The sequence below is a fragment of the Tachypleus tridentatus genome, chromosome 6, assembly GCF_004210375.1.
Source record: "Tachypleus tridentatus isolate NWPU-2018 chromosome 6, ASM421037v1, whole genome shotgun sequence".
Lineage (NCBI taxonomy): Eukaryota > Metazoa > Arthropoda > Merostomata > Xiphosura > Limulidae > Tachypleus > Tachypleus tridentatus.
Genome location: NC_134830.1, coordinates 111,382,444 through 111,404,924, shown reverse-complemented (window position 1 = coordinate 111,404,924; position 22,481 = coordinate 111,382,444). Strand labels below are relative to the sequence as shown.

Genomic DNA, 22,481 nt, shown 5'->3' with positions numbered 1-22,481 from the left:
CTGGTTCTTGGGTTTTAAAATAATTTTATTAGTGAGATAACACTATATTCATTTCTTTGTAAAATACACGCATTAAAAAATTTAGTCCTCGTCCGACGAGAAGAAAGGGGTGTGTTGTTTTTTCAATTCTTTCATCGTCTGCCGAACTTTTTGACTATTATGTCTGGAAATACGAGCAAGGTTCTTTACAGTCTTGGCAAATGTTTTTATAGATTCATCAGTAATAACTTCACTTACAGTCTGCTGTGGCCTGATACGAGCACGAAGGTTGTAACGTCGCTCCTACAAGAAAATGTTTAAAGAAGTTCTGGTTGTATATCATATAGAAAAATAAAAAAACTTGTACAGCAAGATAAGTAACTGATATCAAAATGATTCAGAACAGGAAAATTTAGTGGAAAGTCCTTTTGCAGACAGCAGGATGCTACCACACATACAAGGGATATCTTCATTTTTAAACAAAGGAATATGAATAAACTTTGTGTAACAAGTTGTATTTCAGCTGTGGTAAGCAAAGTGCAGCATCTTGTTAGAATCCATGAACAAAGGATCTTCATCTGGAACACAACATAAGCCATACATCCACAGGTTGCAACCCAGATACAACTTGATGGGTAACATATATCAAGTGTCTAAAGACATACTGCTTGTGAATTTGTGTGTTATGGGACTGTTAATGCTTGTCCCAATATATTAAAATGGAGACCATATGAAAAGAATGGGCATGCTTTGAACAAGATAGCCTGATAATGGAACCTTTTGCTATAGAAACTACAAGCTGTTGTCAACATGCACAGCATAGCAGACTGGCAACCCAAAGTTAATAGTACTTGAAAAGAAACATTTCTTCAGTTAATTTTATCTTTGTATAACTAACATAAAAATGTACAAACACTTACAATGACTTCTGGTGTGTCAGGTTCATTTTTCACTTGAACATCAGATGTCACCCCTAAAAATACAAAGAAGTATATAACAAAATTTCATTAAAATTAATATCACTAATCTTTGTAAAGCTGTGTAACTACCTGTTTTTTAAAATCATTTTGGTCAAGTATTTTATACATCAGTCATTCAAATTCTTTCGTTTTCCTTTTGAACTACATTTGAATCACCTAAAGAATAACTACAATTATTAGGCATCTATCCAGGCAGTAAATCCGTGGGTATCCTTTAACATATCTGAAGAATAATATAATTATCAATTCTAAATCAGTTTTAGAAGAAAAATAAAACTAATTACAAATGAAGATAATTTTTAGAATATCTCAAAGGCAGAAGTCAAACATTCAAAGTTCATAAATGTTATATAAGTGAAATAGCTAGGACAGTTATTTCCAGTTAAGTCTAGCTGCTGTATTTCTTAATACAGTGGCAATTTAAAGTTAGTTTGTATTTACATTATACAGTTTCAACTTAATTTCTGTGCGACTGATGTTAATGTTTTTATACACCCAACAATAATCATAAGTGTTGTTTGCTATTTTAATTCTTCATGTATGGGTATGGTAATTTTGACTGACCTTCTAACTATGAAACAAATCTTCATAAAATTTATCAGAATTTTAGTGAACATTAAAGTCTGTTGTACGTAATATGATTTTTTTATTAAAGTATTTTTAGCGACAGATTTATCTCTGAAGTTAGGAAGCCTTTATTTACTGAGTTCATCCAAATGTAAGGTGATTTTTCATGTTAAGAATACAAATACTTTAACTTTCACACACATAGCCTTTAAAACTCCCTAAATGAATATAAAGTTTCCTCTCAGGAAAACTGTATAGTTTATCTGTAATTTCCTCTAACCTAACACCATATGGATTAGGTCAATTTATCTAATTTTGTAAGCACAAAGTAACAAAAACAACCAAATTATCTTTTGTCTTCTAGAATTACGACAAGACAATTTATCACAGTGGGGCAGTTTTGTGTAAACAAAATATTCAGCTGCTAGCATGCTTTACTAATATTGGTTTTTTTTAAAAAGATTTTAATTTTTCCCATTTTGCTTACTCTAATAACAACTACAAAAAATATATACATAAAAAATGAGAAATTTAGTACTTGCATGTAGGTCTTGTGCTTTGTTGGAATTGAAATTTTGATAATCTTACATTTCTGTTAAGATTGTCAGTAGTATCTTACTGAAAACTTATTTCAGATATGCAGTGTAGAACTCAAAATAATAACATACAAAAAATACAATGTTCTATAACTGTCATTAATTTAATTAGCTTTCTAACTAATCCAAAGTGATTTAAAATAATTCCACTGGCTAATCAAGGTGTCTCATTGATAGTAACATAATGATTCATAAATTGTCATCAAAGTGAATTAGCCTTATAAACAATTCAGTAAATTAAAATTCTCTCTTTCTTGTGGTTATTTATAAATCAAGTAGCAAACATCTGAGAGGACTAATAACATTTTTCAAATGAAGCTTTGACTGGAAAATGTCACATCTGGGTTTATTTTCCGATTTAGCTCAGTAAAACTGAAAGATTAGTGGCTATGAATTTGGGTTATGTCTCAGTAGTATATACGTGTGTAATTTAATTTGAACTTAGACACACAAATAGGGTTAGAAAGAACACCTAAAATAGAAACAAAGACTGTGAATTCATTGAAATATTTACTTTTAAAATTAAGAAATCAAAACTTAAATGATATAAGAATCTGCATTATAAACTATACTTTGGTGCTAAATTTATTGACATACACTGATAACAAAGTAGTTTAACTGTAAGTGTAGCTCTGTGAAAAGGTAATGACATGCATACTTTGATCTACCTGGATTCAGAGGATTATGTCATTTGTTCTACCTGAAGCTTGGTAGAAATATGAAATTAAGAAGACTTTAACTAAGCACATTTACTAGATGTAATTTTTTACCAAATGCTGCTTGGCTGATTATTTTCAAGTCTCCTCTATCTCCAAGGTGTATGCCATTGGGTGTTGTTTCAGGTTTTTCTTTATTTACTTCACTATGCGAGAGGTTGCAGATGAAGGTTTCATCATCAGAAAAATCTGAAGAACTGTTTAGACCTGTGGAAAGACACACAGGATGAAAATAAAACTTTAAATATAAGAATCAACCAAAAGAAACAAACCTATGTTCGTAAACAATCAAGTAAATTATGTACCAAAAATTATTATGTGAAATTAAATAAAATTCTATGTAAAGTCGACAAATTTTAAACTATGCTTATTTCAGTTCTTCTGTCAGGTTAGTTTAATTATGTAGTTGTGGTTTTCTTTGTCTTACAGTAAATTAATCCATATTCCACTGCTGTCACTATTTTAAAAGTCAAATAAACAAGAAAGTTGCCAACATATTATTTATTTATACAAAAAAAAGTGTTTACAAAATTTGACATTTGTTGGTGAAAACATTCCCCAAACACCAGTCAAATATCAATGGTTTCAAACTTTACTTGAACATTTGACATACATGTATCTATAATGTAATATGAGGAACCGTTAATGAGGTTCACATATAAATCATGCTTGAGAACACATGTAAATATTGAATTTTATTACAGAAAAAAAAAGTTTACTTAGTGTTTCCCATGTAAGAACTAGCATCAGATAGAAGGAACTTTCTGAAGATCTGAAATTCAATGTTTTAATGGAACGTATTTACACATTTATTGTTTGTTAAGAAAAGTATCATTGTTCTTTATCAAGTGACCATTAAGCACTTATAGAAGTCCATGACATGAACATACTTGTGGTAAGTTTTAAAATTATTCCTTTTTTTTTTAAAGTACACTCACCAGATAAGCAATACAAATAGAACAAGTTAATTATTAATCAGGTTTTTATTTACCTTGATTTATCATGCATTTATATAGCCCTTTCATGGCAAGCTGAGTATGATATAAATCATCCAGGGGGCTGCAGGTGACCACCACAGAATGCCTTGAAAAAATTCACATGTGCTCATCTACCCATATAATGAAAAACTGCCAAAGATTAGATCAATATCTCTAATAGTTTCTGATTTACAGCTCTGTAAAATTTAATTTTTTATTTTTAGCGAATTCATTTTCGGGCAACTTTGGCTGCTTAAAGCTGCAGGAGTAATGGTGGTAGAAGGCTGAAATTTACTACACTGACTGAATTAATCTCACAGAATTAAAAAATGGTCTCAAACCAAGTTTATCTCTCTTAAGATTTGCACAGTGAGGCAGTAAAATCACCTGAAAACCCAAAATCGTAAAAAAACGTTGGTTTATGTAATAAGCCATAGCTCTATGACTTAATATGATACAAAGCTGATTTTTTTCAAATTTCCTATAACATATCAGTTGATAAATCAGCAATTGTTGTAATTAAAAGTCTGTTAGATCTGTAAAAAATTTAGTTGCAAGCAACTTTTTATGATTTAGCTAAAAATAGCCCCACTTCAGGCCATAGTTTGACCATGTCACCAGTTATTTAGCCTTTTCAGATTTTTACCATATATTCTTACATCTCTGAATATGATCTACAAAAAAAAATTAGGATGGTGTTCAATCTACTTTTTGAGTTATAATTTCTTAAAGTATCCTCTGACCATACATTTTTTATTTTTAAAAAAATTCTGTTTAGGTGTGTTACTGTGTGCAAATATATCCGTATAATTTTGAAAAATACCTGTCAGAATTTTATGAATCCTACTGAAATATTCCAACCAGCCTTTCACAATGTTAAATAATGAAGTTGTAAGAAACAAGAAAGAATTAATTCATTTCTGAACAAGTTTATTTTCTTAACTAGTTAGATCACATGGCAATGCAAATATATTGTGTATGCATTACAGTTATGCAGATATGGCTGAGTTTAAGATTCATAATAAATACAAAGGTAAGTCAGACACAAAAAGAACAGTGCTACAACAGGGGATAACTGAGAAAGATTGTAGTCACACCAAACTGCAATACTCGTGACAATGAAATGTTTCAAAAACTGCTTTGGTGATAACTTAGCCTTAACAACATCAAATAAACATTGCTTTGTTCAGACAGCTTGAATACATTTCTGAAATTCGAGTTTGATTATGTTGAGATCACTTAGAACATAATGGTGAGCACTACTGCCTTGCATAGTAGGTGCACTTATCAGACAAAAAATATGTTGGAAAGGAATCCAGCTTTCATCTTTACATGACCTTTCAGGCCACGAGAACAATTCGTTTCATGATTTCTTCATAAATGACACCAACACATTGGAATGTCCATCTGATCTATCTTTTATGTTTCCCACATACCATTCATGATCGTATATGCATGCCACATATTTCCCTGGCTGATAATTATTATTAGACCCTATTTGAGCTGCTGCAGCATCACTTTCACTGCTACTACCAACAGTTACAACTGTGGACACATCATCATCTGATAGCCTTCTCATATACAATTTGTTGGTAGAGTGGGGAATAAAGCTATGATGTGACCTAATACCTGCTACATTTTTGCATTTTTCATAGCACTCAAGTTGATCAAACTTTACACAATTCTGCAGGACTGATTTCTGATTGCCAAGAAAGAACTGAATGCCCTGAATGTGGTCCTTTGCCCAATGGTACATATCAGAGACACTTAAAATTGGATAAATTATTATTTTTCATAACCTTGATTTTTTTGAAGATCATGCTCAGAGGTGTAAGAATATATGGTAAAGGCTGATTAGAATATTTCAATGGGATTAATAAATTATTTCAAAATTGTATGGATATATTTGCACACATCTGAATTGAAGTTTTTTGTTTCAAGTAAACAATATATGGTCAGAGGATACTTTAAAAACTTATAACTCAAAAAATAGATTTAACACCTTGATTTTGTTTTGTAGATCATATTCAGAGATGTAAGAATATATGGTAAAAATCTGAAAAGGCTGAATAACTGGTGACATGGTCAAACTGTGGCCTGAAGTAGGGCTATTTTTAGCTAAATCATAAAAAGTTGCATGCAACTAAGTTTTTTTACAGGAGATCTAATATGCTTTTAATTACAACACTTGCTGATTTATCAACTGATATGTCATACGATATTTGAAAACAAAATTCAGCTTTGTATCATATTATGTCTTAAAGGTATGGCTTATTAAATAAACCAATGTTTTTTTGATTTGGGGTTTTCAGGTGATTTTACAGCCTCACTGTGTAAATCCTAAGAGAGATAAACTTGGTTTGAGACCATTTTTTAATTCTGTGAGATTAATTCAATCAGTGTAGTAAATTTCAGCCTTCTACCACCATTACTCTTGCAGCTTTAAGCAGCCAAAGTTGCCCAAACATGAATTTGCCAAATAAAACAAAACATTAATTAAATTTTACAGGGCTGTAAATCAGAAACTATTAGAGATATTGATCTAATCTTTGGCAGTTGTTCATTATATGGGTAAATGAGCACATGTGAATTTTTTCAAGGCATTCTGAGGGGGTTACCTGGAAAAGTTTCTAAAATCTGGAAGATTTGACATGGAATGACCCATGTACAAGTTTGTCTACACATTTGCACATGTTAAGTATTTGCACTATAACTTTTGATACAGCATGTGTATCTTCACAAAATGTGGCAGACTTTTATTCAATATTACAATAATTTTCTGTGCAAAAAAATATAGATTTTTTAATATAATATTTTTACTAAAGATTTGTTTTTGAAAATAAGAGTGTTTTGTTACTAGTCTGAGTGCAAAGTGATTTCAAGTTATGATTAAAAACTATTCTTCAACCCAAAAATCACATATTTGTGTAATCTCTAAAACCTCCTAAACACATTTCAAATGTCTGTTTTCGGTAAGACTCTACATTTTATGTTATTCTCTATACTCTGTGGGGTCTGTCACTTGACCAACTTTCTAGCCATCATAAAAAAAAACAAGGAAATAAGTATAAAATATTCTTTTTTCATGCTAGAATGACTACATATTATAATGCGAAAATATAATTGTTTAGTCTAAGTTTCTCAAGTCTCATAACATTATGTGTATATATATTGCATTCATGTTACATATTCCCTAATATAGAAGTGACCTTTAGTTTCCCTGTCTTGGCTGTATTTTATTGGACTAGTATTTTGTAATATATAGTCACATTTCAATTATTAAAGATAGATAATTACTATTTAGAAATAAATTATTAAAGTTATTTTTCTTAAAATATAGAACAATAAATCAAGAAGTAAAGCAAATTATTTCTTCTCATTATAAGCTTTTACTCGGTTGCAGGACATGGGTTGCTAAGCCTTTTAAAATTTCATGAGTGGAGGATATCAAACAAATATTTTTAGGTTTTTCATATATACAGTTGAATAATAAAAAAATCATAAATAAGTACAATGGTAACATAGATACTAATCTCAATAAATGACAGTAAAATTCTAAGCTGTATTTAGATTTCAAAAAATGTGAAACTTCGAGTAAACCAAAAACACAATCTACTTCCTTGAAATTTTGGATTGAAAGAATGTGGTAGCCTTTCCACTGATCAAAATGGCTGAGAAAAGCACTTTGGGGACGTTCTGAGCTGTTGATTAATTATTTACATATTATATATTGAAGTAAGTGTATATAAGGGAGCATTTTCAAAAGTGGAAAGAGGTGAACAGGGCCACTGTGTTTGATTCAGTACATAAGCCATATCTCAGCAAAGTAAAAAGATACAAGGTTCTTGTTTTATATTCTAGCTTGTTAATATTAGTAATTTGAGTTCCTAATTCGTATGAAACTATGGACTTAGTATTGTGACATCACAGACATTTAATTTTAAACAGCACTGCATTCAACATACCACGACTCACTAAAGTCTATATCGAGATGTGTTATTTTAATATTTAATTTTAAATTAAAAAAAACTTGTACATAATATTAAAGTTTGAATTATAATCTACAGTTTGATTCTGAACTTATTGACATAAATTCATAAAACAGTAGTTCAATAAAATTTTGAATGCAAGTCAAGAAACACAATGACATAGCCTTTGACCCATGATCCAGTTTCACATGTTCACAACAGTGAATTAGGATACCTATGCACTTCAAACTAAAGAACTACACTAATAATCAGTGTTTTGCCAGGTGAATTTCTGCATTTTTTCAACTAACGAAAAACTGATTGGAGATCACTTATAAGTTTGGCTCTTATGTAGGTCTTACCTGATTCTGAAGTGAATGATCTCTGGTCAGAAAAAGAGGAGTTATTTAGTGAAGTTTCCATAGCCATTGGATGAAAGCTTCCAGGAGTACTGTGCCCTAGAGAAACAATAAAACAAAAAACAAATTATTGCATTACTATAAATATATTATTGATATACATTTACAACATCAACACGTGCACAAAGTTCTTAAAATAATTAAGGTTTCAGAATCTCTGATAAGACTTCAGCACACATGCATTATGAGATTTACAGCATCTGCTACATGTCTACTGAATCTCAACTTGTAAACTTAAATGTTACAGTATACTTCCATCAGAAGCACCAGCCAGTGGTCTATGTTAACTATAACATCATGGAACCACAAACGTTTACATAAGAATCATCACAGGAACAGGCTGTAAAAATTTCTAATTCAACTTCATACATACACTGCTGGCCAAAATCTTAAGACCAACAAACATAAAGAAAAAATATGCATTTTGCATTGTTAGACTAAACCACTTATTTGAGTAGAACTTCGAAAGATGAAAATAAGAAAAGGGAAAATAAAAATAGAAAACTTCTTTAGCATTTAATATGGAAAATGTGAACACTATGAAATTAGCCTAAATACTAGCTAGTCAAAAGTTTAAGACCATTCCAAAAAGAAGTCCTAAACAGGGTAGGAAATGCCCAACAAGAGGTCTCAGTAGTGAGTTGCATGGCCATCATTGCAAATAACTGTAAATATTCACTTTGGCATGGTCAATATAAGCGTTTGCAGAAGACTGGCTAGAATGTTATTCCAAGTGGTGAAGATGGCTTCACGAAGATCATGCACTGTTTGGAATTGATGTCCATTTCTATAGACTCACCTTGCCATCCACCCCCAAAACATTTTCAATGGGGTTCAGTTCGGGCAAACACGCTGGATGGTCCAAACGAATCACGTTATTCACCATGAAAAAGTCCTTTGTCCTGCAGGCATTGTGGATTGTAGCATTGTCCTGCTGAAAGATCCAGTCATTTCCACACAAGCGAGGGCCTTCAGTCAATAAGGATGCTCTCTCCAACATGCCAAAGTAGCCAGCTGCTGTTTGACGCTCCTGTATAACCTGAAGCTCCATTGTTCCATGTAAGGAAAAAGCACCCCAGATTACGATAGAACCTCCTCCACTGTGTCATGTAGAAAATGTCTCTAGTGAGATTACCTTATCATGCCAGTAACATTGGAATTAACCTGGACCACCCAGGTTAATTTTTTCTCTTCAGAGAACAAAACCTTCGCCCACTTTTCTATGACCCATGTTTGGTGCTTCTCAGCAAAATTTAACTGAGCTATTTCATGGTGTCGAAGGAGGCGTGGCTTTTGAAGACATTTATGGTTTTTAAAGCCTTTCTCTTATAGATGCCATCTTATTGTTCTTGAGCTGCATTCTGCATATGTAAGGGCCTTAATCAGGTTCAACGATTGGCTGGTGTCTTGCTGGACAACCTGTTAAATCCTCCTGCTCAATGCCAGTGAAATTTTCTTAGGTGAACCACTTGAAATTCTCATTCCGTATCCCTCAGTATCTTTTAAGAAATTTTTAACAGCAGTTTTACTATGCCCAAACTCACCATCGATGGCACATTGAGAGAGACCTTGCTTTTGCAGCTTGACAATTCTGCCACGTTCAAAGTCTGTTAACTTTTTAGCCTTTGCCATGTTTTTACCCAATGTAACACAGGACATGTCAGTGGAAGATGTTGAAAACGCTAATGCTTGAACACAAATGACTGAATTTCGTTACGTGTTTACCGATTAACGCTTTGTTTCAGTATGGTCTTAAATTTTTGATCAGCTAGTATTTAGGCTAATTTCATAGTGTTCACATCTTCCCTATTAAATGCTAAAAAAGTTGTTTTTTTCCCTTTTCTTATTTCAATTTTTGAAGCTCTACTCAAACAAGTGGTTGAGTCTAACAATGCAAAATGCATATTTTTTCTTCATGTTCATTGGCCTTGAGATTTTGGCCAGCAGTGTGTATATGCTTTTTTGTACTATTACAACTAAATAGGGAAAAATAATAAATATTTAAAATCCATTCACAGAATTTGCAATGAAATGACAACAACTAATATAATTTTTTTTTTTCTTTTGTCTTCTTCTATTCAAACTTTTCTGGGAATGAAGTGATAGTGCTACACTATTTTTATACCAATATTTTTCAGCCTACAAAAACATCTTGTGAAAAATTATGTACACATATGACATCATTCATATCTTAAAATCATCCTCAAGTGAAACCTGAGCAGAACTGGTTCCTATATAAACAGTTATCTATATAGTCTTATCCAATTTCAAGCTGTTAGAGACACATACAGATCTTATACCTTATGCATACCATCTTATTCAACTTCAAACTGTTACAGAAACACGTAGCTCTTATTATATTTTATCTGTACAGTCTCATTCAACTTCAAGCTGTTACAAAAGTATTCAGTTCTTTTATACAATTTATCTATACAGCCTTATCCAATTTCAAAATGATGTCATTAGAAACATGTAGCTTATTTACATCCCTTTTACTTTATAATAGCAAAAAACAAAGTAACACTACTAATTTTCACATGTATGAATGATCAAATTATATATTTTGTAACTGTTACACTCTTGATTGCAAAAGCCAGATAACATTTTAAAAATGAAGCAAATCAGTTATACAAATGCTTATTCATTATTGTAAGCATAGCTAACATATGGCTGCAAGAGTCTGGTAAAAATTATTTAGGTTTTTACTAAACTCAGATTTCATATTTAACATTTAAAATGTGGAAATCTTAATGATTATCAAATGTGATTTTTTTCAGTGAATACCTACACCATTAATACTCAACACATTTTATTTTATAAAATACCTTCTAAGTATTATATACCTAAACTTATCTTCATACACACACTCACATATATGCCTACTTTTTATGTTAGCTTTATAAACGTTACACAATGTTTTTTCTGCTACAAAAGCTGATTATGTTTTAGTATTTCATTACTGTAACATCAGCTGTTTGCCATGAGTGTTCCCTCACTCTGAAATTTCTTGGATATTCTGAAGGCTGACAGAACTATGTAAGAAATTAATAAAAATATTATTTCTATGTTACCATTAACCATACAGTTACTTCAGTGCTGAGCTTTGAATTACACAAAAGCTACTTACCTTAGTGAGAGGGTTTACTCAAAGCAAATAAGATATGCTCTATCTTCAAGTATAGAGCTAACTCTGGTTTCACAAATAAGATATATCCTACATTCAAATATAGAACTGACAATAGTGTCACAAATAAGATATACCCTATGTTCAGGTATAGAGCTGACTGTGTTATAAAAAATATACTCTATATTAAAGTATAGAGCTCACTCTAATAACACAAACAAGATACTCTATTTTCAAGTATAGAGCTTACTGATGTCACAGATAAGATATACCCTATATTCAAGTATAGAGCTGCCTGATGCTTCAAAGAATATATATCTTATATTAAGGTGTGGAGCTGATTGATGCCACAAAGAAGATATGCCCTATATTCAAGTATAGAACTGACTCAATTGTCACAAAGAAGATACATCCCATATTCAAGTATAGAACTGACCAGATTGCCACAAAGAAGATACACCCTATATTCAACTATAGAACTGACTCGATTGTCACAAAGAAGATACACCCTATATTCAACTACAGAACTGATCCGATTGTCACAAAGAAGATACACCCTATATTCAGGTATAGAACTGACTCTAGTGTTACAAAGAAGATATACCCTATATTCAGGTATAGAACTGATTTCAGTGTCAGTAAGAAGATATATCCTATATTCAGGTATAGAGCTGACTAGTTTCACAAAGAAGATAGAACCTACACTGAAATATAGGACTGATGTCACAACAGAGCTACAACCTATCTTCAAGTACAGATGTGAAGAAACAATCCATCAAGGAGTAAACACTTAACTTTGGTGTCTTTGAAGAAGTTAGGTATTAATTTTCAAATAGTTTCTTGAGATTTCTTACAGTATATCATACATGACCAACACCAGATGACATTATATGAAAGCTATTCTTAGCTTAGAGGTCAGCAAGTAAGAACTTTTAAGGTCAAATTAATAATTACATTTCAAGTACATAATAATGGTAACAACAACTGGAAGTAGTAACAGCAGCAGAAAATAGATGGACATGTTAAATTAACAATAACATTCAATTGAAAAGAAAAAGAGAAATTGATAAGAATGAGATTTTATGTGTAACCATAAATTTTTTAGGGTAAAACTCCCATACTAATAACTGTGGTTTCTCTCATTTTCAACTGAATGGTGTTCTTTTTTGGCTTTTGTAGTTTTATCAATTATAACTTTGGTTTTCTAATGTTTCTATTTATACCTTTACTTATTCTTACTATTTAGTTACATTGCTTTTTAATACACATCTAAAGTAAAAATCTTTCCTTTACTCTGTTATGACTTACAGATAGCAGTATGGAAGTCTTTCAAAGTTTCTATGAGAGTTTCAAAATACTATTGTAATAAAGCTTTTTACCCATGTTTTCAAGATAGATCTTTAGTTCTCTGTTTTGCTGTTGTATTTCTGTTAAAAGTTGATTATTTATAATTGCAAAATCTTGGAACTTATAAGCAAACCAGCTTAAAATAGCTACTGCCAAGCCACACACTAGCTTCCGACACAGGGAAATGTGCCAATAAACAGGACCCTGTTAAAAAAAGAAATGAAAATCAACTGTTAGAGAAACAGAATTTAACTTAAACAATTATAAAACATTTTATTCTATGTTTTAAACATTAATATAGATAATTTAACATAGGTCTTAAGCAATATTTTACATAGAATTTTCTTTACATTATAAAAAAAAAAAGGAAAGGAGGAAATCAAAAGTAGCTGTTTTTTTCTCCATTCAAATTGTTTACTTATTATTGACTATAGATTATGCCATCGTGGTGTAATTACTATTATGTTTATTTAGTAACTAGTTTACAGAAGATAGAACTTGGAAGATTTAAAATGTGTAATACTGGTCTTGACAACTTCTGGACACAAAGATCACCATGGCAACTACAAATTTCATCATGGCACGGAGTGGTTCCTCCCATTTTATTAATGTGTAAGGCTGTGCTAAATAGAACTTGAATCTAGAATAGTTTTGGAAGGTTAGAACTACCTTTGTGTTCTTTCAGTCCTAAATCTAACTTTGTTTCTTGTATTTTAATGGCATATTCAGCACTTCATGTTTGTATCCATGAATGAAACACTGTGACTTCATGTTATTTATCTTATGCCATTTTGTTTTTTCTTCTTTTTCTCAATCCAATCAGTTGGTTCAGGCAATGCTATCAAATGGTTGTTGATATCACGTGATTGTTAGCATACACTCATTGCTGTGAAAGTAAATAAATATACATAGCCTCCCATTTCCTGGTACAAATAATAACAAAATTAGGTTAGGCACACCTTGCTCCTGGATCAGAAAATATTTATTGACGCCTGGTATAACAACAGGTATAATTATGTTTATGCTTTTCTTCACTTTAAAGTTTCTGAAAAATGATCAATTACTAAAACAAAACAAAAACAAACAAAAAGTTAGAAAATGGTTGATATGTTTAAATACCACAGCTATACTGAGGGAAGAACATAAACTTTTGTTGTTAATGCTTTCACTTACTGCTAAATAGACCAGGTAAGAATCTTTTTTGTTTTTGGTGTGTGTGTTTTATTGTTAATTTGTACATTATGATGATGATGATGTGTTAATTGTTGTATTTTTATCTCTAGTCTTATTTCTTCTTATTGGTTTCTTTTAACTGGGTCATTTTTGAATAAACAACAAACTTTATTGTTGCAAAAGTGTACCCATTTTTTAAGTGAAACTTTAATACTGAGTTCAAAGCTCTTTATAACAAAGAAAAACAACAATATAAATCCACTAAAAGTAAATCTTATATTACAGATATTTTTTAACATTACTTGTTTTAATGGAGTTGGTGTGGATGTAGAGTTTGTAAGAGAAAAAAAAATATCTTAGGGTTGAAGAAAACTAGTTAACTGAGGTGAAGGATGGTTGGATTGGCATAAGCAAAGGTTATTAATGTAGTCAAGTCAAACTGGACTCTTTTCCTACAGATGGAATGTCTTTACTGTGTCTGATTTCCATTAGCAATACTGATAGGAGTGTAATGCAGAAATCATTAGTTTCCTATTCACATTAGATTTTTTGCATATTTGTAGTTGTATTGCAGATGTTTGGATTATTATTGGTCTTCAATTAATTACAACATAATGCATTTGGGTTACAAAATTTGAATCACGCATTTAAAATAGATGAAAATCCACTCAACAGTACAAAGGGAGAAAAATACCTCAGCAAATACATCAGTGAAGGCACTGAAACAGTGCTCGGTTGCCAGTGGCAAAGCTAAAAAACAAAAAAAAATTAGTGTGCACATTGATTACTAGTAAAATGAGCCAATTATCTATTCAGAAAAGTCACTAGTTAGACTTTGCTTAGAACAGTACAGGTTTGGTTTCCTCAGTTAAGAAATAATACAGATACACTGATTCCAGTGATGAAGAGATTATCTGATAGGAATGGACTAAGGTTTATTATTATCTCCTGAGAAAAGAAAGCAGAATATCTTATTGAAGTTTATAAGATTATCCAGGGAATCAATACAATAAATAATTTGACTTCTTTGTGCTATATTCTAACTATAATAAGACAGGAGGACACAAGTTTAAGTTTTAGAAAAGATAAGCTAAGTTCAAACCAAGACAGTTTTATTTTTATAACACAGTGCTTGACTTATGGAATGAGATACCATGGGTAATAGAGCAGACAAGTTCACTGCTTAAGTTTAAAAGGGGAATCACTGACTTTCTGAAAAATAGAGGTTGGGTTTAAATTTTTATTTCTCCAAAGAGTGGCTGTGGAAAGACAGCCCAGAAGGACCAAGTTGCCCCATTTTATACTTTTGTTAAGTGGATTTAATTTTCTTCTCAAGTCTACCTATCTACCTACACATAAATAACTGTAAATATATGTTTACCTATTTGTCATGTCTTGACATCTGACAATAAGATTACAAAGTTAATGACAAGTGTAAAAGAAACTCTTTCTCTTAATATATTGGTTTACATTTAAGCAAAGCAAATCTGTGATTATTATTTATTCCTTATTACAAACATAATTTATTCACAGGATTTTTGAGAGAAATTAATTTATGAGACACATGTTTGATTATTATGCTCATTATAAATCAAAACCTATTTTATACGCACTTAATATTAACAAAAAATAAAATAATTAAAAACTTACATCTGCTTCCAACAATTTATTCTGTTTAGTTTCAGCTTCAAGACTATACTGAGTAAGTAGTCTCTCAATGAGAAAGTTTGCTGTAAAAAGAGCAAATAGCCAAAACCTTGCCTCCCTGGTGCGAGATGTGGATGTTAACAAATATGACACAAAGGCTACAACTAAATAAAAAACCAAAGAATAAAATCCAGAAAATTCACCAAGAACAAATGACTGTAGTTTAGACACACGTTCAAATACCTCAAAGATCATCACACGCTGTTCATTGGTTGATGACTTGAACTCTTCAAAAAGAATCCGAACATTATCTCGTGAGCGCTCCAACTCTAAACTCAGTCCTTCTCCACTTCTGACAAGTTTGTTTTGATTACTGAGAGAAAGTCTCTGTAGCTGCAGTAGTTGTTCTTGTGTTTCACCTGCCACTTTAAGTTGATGGCTGACCCGAGCAGAATTTATTGACAACTTTGAAATGACAGCTTCTGTTTGTTCTTGCCAAACTTGACTTTGAAGAAAAAAACATATACTTTGAGTGTGTGTAAAAAATTCTGTGTATGATGCAAATGCTTTGTCATCAATATCATAAACACATTCTCTAACTTCAATTTCACTACTGCAAGGATATGTTTTCATTCCTAACTTCTGTAAAAAACAGTTTGTAAACTTAAGAGCTACACGACTTTGAATATCATCAGTTAGTTCTTTACAACCTTTATGAAGATCTTCTACTGCCTTCTTCCAACACAGTCCATATTGAGGTAACTTGCTCATAATCATTTCATACTGTTTTTGTCCTTCCATTAACTGATTTTTATTTTCAAATTGAGCTTTCATTATGTTTTCAGCCTTTACACCTTCTGTATTTAGAGAGTATACATTCCTCAATCCACTAAAATTAACCAACATCCCTATCATAAGAGGTAAACTAATACGAAGGTGAAACTCATGTCCATAAAACCATAAAAGTATAATTCGAATTACAGTCATCTTGGAAATTAATATTATGCAACAGCAATAAAATCAAGAGCGAAATAAGAAAATTCCCCTTACTCCATTAGTGGCTTAAAACTTTAAAATATTCACGAGTTTCATACATTTCTTTAACCTTTTTTTAAATGATGATAATTAATATTGATATTGTTTTCATCAACACTTTCTATTAGCCCTTTTCACACTCTTATTTATTTTGTATTCGACGCCAAACCACCAACGAGTCCGACTTGTACAGTAAACAAAATATCGCAGGAATAGTTTATGAAACGCAAAGCGAAATTGGTTGTTGGTTGGTTGATTTTGTGTTTTATGGCACAAAGCAGCTAGGCCATCTGCGAAAATGGAAATAAAACAAATCATTGTTATCTTATCCTTGACTTAATAAAACACGTATTTCAAATTTATAAGTAAACTGGGTATTAGAAGTTAAAGTATAATATAATACCTATATTAAAAAGGTATATAATAAATAATAATAACAATTAATATCCATAAAAGAACAAGAAATATGATCTATATATAAAATGTTTGTCTTTTATGCTTTCGGCTTGGCATGGCCGGGTAGTTAAGGCACTCGACTCGTAATCTGAATGTCGCGGCTTCGAATCTCCGTCACACCAAACATAGTCGCTCTTTCATCTGTGGGGGCATTATAATGTGACGGTAAAACCCACTATTCATTGGTAAAAGAGTAGCCCAAGAGTTGGCGGTGGGTGGTAAAGACTAGTTCCTTCCCTCTAGTCTTACACTGCTAAATTAGGGACAGCTAGCGCAGATAGCCCTCGTGTAGCTTTGCGCGAAATTCAAACCAAACCAAACCACTATTCGTTGATAATGGAGTAGCTCAAAAGTTGGCGGTGAGTGGTGTTGACTTCCCTCTAGTCTATCACTGCTAAATTAGGAACGGATAGCGCAGATAGCACTTGTGTAGCTTTGCATGAAATTTAAAACAAACAAATAAACCAAACTATAATAAACCTAGGGAAAAAAAGTAATAATACTCATTGTATTAACCAATATAATTAATACTGTTAATGAAAGTAGCAATAATACGGTATATTTTACTTAAATAAAAAGTGAAACACAAGTTGCTGACTTGAAATATTGTTGCAGAATTCTATAAAAGGCGTAACACCAGTAGTAGGGGAAAGTTGGAACAAGATTAGATGTTATTTGGCGGTGTATTTTTCTTAGTAGGAAAGTTACTTGTTAGGTTTCCAAGTAAAGCTGACTAATATCTACTTTTTCTTAAGGTATTCTTAGGAAATTTATTTCATTATGCATGGAACAGTGGAGTAATACAACTTTCAGGGATCTCATGGCAAAGGAGTGATTGGGCCTTGTTCTTTCAGGAGATACATTACTTGGCCAAAAGTATGTGGGCATCCGACCATCACACCTATATGTGCTTATTGAACATCTCATTCCAAAACCATGAGCAGTGGCGTAGCTAGGGAAGGCAAGGGTGTACATCTGTCCACGGGCGCAGCATCGGGGTTGGGGGCGCCAAAATGTTTCTGATTCTGTCCTTCTCTGTTATTCAATTGTATCTTCAAAGTACCATTGTTGCCTCAATTATTTCACTTTTTTCATCTCCTTCATAACCTAAAAATATCCCACGAAATGCAGGTTTTCATGTTCTAAAACTCATAAAATTCCGGTAAAGCGTGACGAACCCCCTTATGGCTTACACTTTGTTACGAGGGGGCACGAAAACTGACTTTGTCTCCGGGCGCTAAAAACCCTAGCTACGCCTTTGATCATGAGATAACATGGGAAGGCATTTTACTAGATTTTGGATTATGGCTGTGGAGATTCACTCCTATTTAGCCACAAGAGCATTAGTGAGGTCAGGCACTCATGTCGAACAAGGAGGCCTGCAGTGGCGGTGCTAGGATATTTTCGTTGGGGGGGGGTGAGGTAAACTGTGGAGGGTAATATAAATACCAAGGTACATTTCAGAAAGGTGTGCTATTTTGAACTGCGTTTTCAATGCAGTTTTCATTGGAAACTCATGCTCTGATTAATAATTCATTATTACAAGTTAGAAATAATCTATTTATGAAAATATGTGTATATGTAAAAGAGGAAGCTCACCTAAATTCCACCCAAGGTAATACATAATAATAAAAAAATCAAGATTAGCTTAGATTGAACATTTAATATACCATTAAGAGTAAAGTGATAAATCAAAAGAAATATAACATAAAGACATAGTTTACATAGCAGAAACAAATTATCTCATGTGAAGTTAATACACTATAAGGAAAAGTAAGGTCACTATCAGGCTAACTATTTTTCATCATGTTGTGTTTATAGTCAACATTACTTCAAAACAATGCGCCTGTTCTGATGATTGGCAGCAAATGTGTTTATAACAGTATCAATATCGAGTTGTTTTGCCCTCCTGGAGTTCACTGATACAACATCAAGGTTGCTGGTGCAGTTGTTACCACTGCTGTTGTGCAAGTATGTCTTGAGAAGTTTCAGAGATGAGTAACTTCTCTCACAGGCAGCTGAAGTGACAGGCAGGGTCACAGCAATGCATACAAGTTTGTGGAGATCCATGAAGGCATCCTTGAATGGCTCCAGCTTGGTTGCAAGCTCCAATGGTGTGGATACTTCCTGCTTCTTGCCTTTCTTCCTGGCAATTAGCCGGTTCAACTGATGGACCTCCACTGCGAGGTCATCCTCTGCCACACCATAGTTTGCTACCATTCCTAAGAGTGCTTGCTTGTCCAGAAATGTGGAGTGTTTGGGGTTCAATGCAGTTGCACCCATCAGAATACTGCAGACATCAGAGGATAATCTTCTATTCAGTTCATTGAGCATCCTGTCTATGATGGCATAGAAGGTGTGTCTCTTGGCATCTGGTGTTGGTTCATCTCTTTTGCCAGTACTAGATGTGATTATGAATTCGTCCAGGTGTCTGGGGGCAGATCACTGTCCATCTTGACGCACCATCTTAGTGCATATTCCCACTTTCTAACATATATCTTCAGCAACTCTACCAAGTCTTTCCATGCTGCTTCAGTTCTCATTTCCGAGAGACCAGAGATGACAGATTGTACTAGGTCCTCTGCAGAGGCCAGCTGCATGTCAGGTGATTGGAGGTGGTCTGATAGCTGTTTTATTATCAGCAGTAGTTTTTCTATGGCCACTAGACTGATTACAAACTGCTGATCTAGTAGGATTCACAGGCCCTTTGATTCAGTGGCTCTGTGGACATTGTCCCTTCCACAAGACGCTTTAGGGTTGTCACAATGGCAGGTAGGGTTCTTTTCACAGCCAGACAAGCAGCATGTTGGCAGGCCCATTTTGTGTCTGACAGTCGCTTCAACTCTATGTGCTGGTTCATGGGTTCAAGCTCCTTCTGTACCTTCAGAAATTCTTCATGCACAACCGATGTAGAGAAGAATTTGTACAGCTTCTGAATTGTCACAAAGAACTCTGCTGCAACCTGGACATTATGCACACAATCAACTAGCACAAGGTTGAGCCTGTATGCATAGCAGTGGACATACACAGCCTGAGACACCTCTCTCCTGAACCTCTCCTGTACGCCACTGATACGCCCTGACATGACTGCAGCTCCGTCATAGCACTGGCCAATGCAGGCATTATGGTCAATACCACATTTAGCCAGAGTCTCCATGATTTTCTTGAGCAATGAATCTGCATCCAGACCCTCAGCAGCTGTGAAGTCCAGGAACTCCTCGTGAAGGCACTGTTGGTGGAGGTACCTTACCAAAATGGACAGTTGTTCTTGTTTGCTCACATCCTTTGTTTCATCAACCATTAGAGCAAAGTGCTCAGCTTCCATGACCTCTTTGCTGATATCCTTCCTGATCATTCCAGCTATGATGTCAAACAGTTCGTTTTGGATATCATGGTGCATGTACTTGGCATTGCCAGGATCACTCAGCTTCTTCTTCACGATTTCATTATACCTGGAAATCATGTCAAGAAGTTTCAGGAAATTACCCCTGTTAACTGACTGACTACCTTCCCTGTGATCTCTCTGGGCTTCATTCTGGCAGGCTGTGTAGAGCAGTGCATATATCATGGCTCTTATGTGATGTCGGTTTTCCTCCACAGTTTTAGCATGTCTTGCAGAGAAAGCATGTTGGATCCTTGCACCCTTTGTTTTCTGCAATTTAAACTCTGCCCAAGCTTGCATGGCAAATTTGTGTCCTGCAGAGTTATCATGGGACTTCAGTGATGTGGTCGCCTTCTTCCAGTTCCGGAAGCCTTCATGGGTGAAGGACTTTTCAGTTTTACTGAAGTGTGTGTGAGTGAAAAGACGACATGTGAAGCAGAATGCAGCATCTTGGGTCACAGAGTACTCCAACCACGAGTGCTGATCACGCCAATTCTTGTTGAATGACCTTGACTGACTGCTGTATTCTGTGGTCAGGTATCTCTTTAAGTCTGGACAGATAGGAATACTATCTGGAAGCTGGCTCAGGTCCTTGGGTCCTGGTGGTAGTTTTTCATCCTGGGTGTGAGTGGTGCCATCTTGCGGCTGGGGTCCCGCACTAGTCGTGTCTGCATTCTCATCTTCATGATGACCACTGTCTTCCTCACTTGCACTACATGTGTTTGTAGGGCCATCTACTCGCTCCCTCTTATTGGGTAGCAGGTCGTGTTGCATAATCAACCCTATGTGTAGTATAACTGGTTTATGTTTTGGTGGGTAATGTCTGAGTCTTGTCTTGTGTGTTAGTGTCCTTGTTTGAAAACGAGTCGCTAATTTTGATTTCCTTTTATTAATCCAAACTGAGTGTGTGTTCCAATGTGAGGCCGAGTCGCATAAACAAACATAACTCCCTTTTATATAGAGCGCGCGAACGTCAAAGTGACCCCCAAGCTGGCTGACTGCTAGTACCACTTCTTACTTCCAAGTTGTATTAGTTTATATGAAACGAATGGGAATTTCTCTTCTTATATTGGCAATAGGGATTACAAAAGATATTCATTTTAAACATCGAAATCTAATGAAAAAGATATAACATACATACTATTTGGTCATTTCATGAATAAGGAACAAATAACAACTAAACATAGTTCAACATTACGAACAACTGCTCTGCGGCATTGAAATCACCAAATTATATTAATAGCATATAAAAGGCCTGGCATGGCCGAGCGCGTAAGGCGTGCGACTCGTAATCCGAGGGTCGCGGGTTCGCGCCCGCGTCGCGCTAAACATGCTCACCCTCTCAGCCGTGGGGGTGTATAATGTGACGGTCAATCCCACTATTCGTTGGTAAAAGAGTAGCCCAAGAGTTGGCGGTGGGTGGTGATGACTAGCTGCCTTCCCTCTAGTCTTACACTGCTAAATTAGGGACGGCTAGCACAGATAGCCCTCGAGTAGCTTTGTGCGAAATTCCAAAAAAACAAACAAACAAAGCACATAAAAATCCAGAACATATCCTTGAAATACTGTTAGAGAAAGCGTTTATCTTTAACCATATAGCACAAGTACTTAATTAGAGGGTAGTGATAATGTAAAATTACAGGGCTAATTAGGGAACACAAACACAACTTTGATAGGGCATGTTGTAAAACTGTGGGTAGCTAATTGGAGTGAGCGGGGTGTGTGGCGTGCGGCTGGCATCTGGATCTCGATCGGGCTGAGCCGATCGTTAGCCGTAAGCACAGTGTACACCATGGTCAGCGACTTGGTGATCATACGTTTAAGGCATTCGAGGCGGGAATCACGCACTCGAACAAAACAAACCCGCGGCCTGGATATTGAATGGTCATAGTAGCACCAAAACAAAATGTCTAAATTACAGTTGACCTTCACAGAAAGGCTGGTTTCTTCATAAGTTCACTGTGATTGTGATATTGTTCTTATTATCATAAGTGTGACAAGCACCTGTTACAATAATGTAACTACTACATTACATTAAATTAGGCACTTCTAAATAGCCCAATGACAATTTCGAAATTCATTCTAGAATTGTTTAGAAATATTATTTGGTCAGTT

General features: G+C 34.0%; 2 protein-coding genes across 3 annotated transcripts; both read right to left on the bottom strand.

The window, feature by feature from the left end:
• Window positions 1–7: 7 nt before the first annotated feature.
• Window positions 8–16,818, bottom strand: LOC143253302 (uncharacterized). Of its 2 annotated transcripts, none has more exons than XM_076506963.1 (6): window positions 15,497–16,818; window positions 12,706–12,877; window positions 8,146–8,241; window positions 2,893–3,045; window positions 900–952; window positions 8–282 (listed from the first exon to the last, which is right to left on the bottom strand). In XM_076506963.1, exons 1-6 carry the CDS (start codon window positions 16,478–16,480, stop codon window positions 82–84), a joined length of 1,659 nt encoding a protein of 552 aa, XP_076363078.1. In that variant the 5' UTR covers window positions 16,481–16,818; the 3' UTR covers window positions 8–81. The 2 variants fall into 2 exon arrangements, with proteins under 2 accessions (XP_076363078.1, XP_076363079.1); XM_076506964.1 differs by having other exon boundaries at window positions 15,737–16,696.
• Window positions 16,819–18,038: 1,220 nt separating this feature from the next.
• LOC143251686 (zinc finger MYM-type protein 1-like) lies at window positions 18,039–21,140 on the bottom strand. Its single transcript, XM_076502939.1, has 2 exons — window positions 20,174–21,140; window positions 18,039–18,091 (listed from the first exon to the last, which is right to left on the bottom strand). Exons 1-2 carry the CDS (start codon window positions 21,138–21,140, stop codon window positions 18,039–18,041), a joined length of 1,020 nt encoding a protein of 339 aa, XP_076359054.1.
• Between the last annotated feature and the right edge of the window lie 1,341 nt (window positions 21,141–22,481).

Excerpts from the sequence above, each read along its gene's own strand:
- LOC143251686 (XM_076502939.1), bottom strand. The coding sequence starts at position 21,140 with ATGCAACACGACCTGCTACCCAATAAGAGGGAGCGAGTAGATGGCCCT. Across the intron at positions 18,092-20,173 it reads GGACTTCACAGCTGCTGAGG|GTTATGAAGGAGATGAAAAA; the intron begins GTCTGGATGCAG and ends GGATATTTTTAG.
- LOC143253302 (XM_076506963.1), bottom strand. The coding sequence starts at position 16,480 with ATGACTGTAATTCGAATTATACTTTTATGGTTTTATGGACATGAGTTT. Across the intron at positions 3,046-8,145 it reads ATCATTCACTTCAGAATCAG|GTCTAAACAGTTCTTCAGAT; the intron begins GTAAGACCTACA and ends GTCTTTCCACAG. Across the intron at positions 953-2,892 it reads AATCAGCCAAGCAGCATTTG|GGGTGACATCTGATGTTCAA; the intron begins GTAAAAAATTAC and ends TTGTATTTTTAG.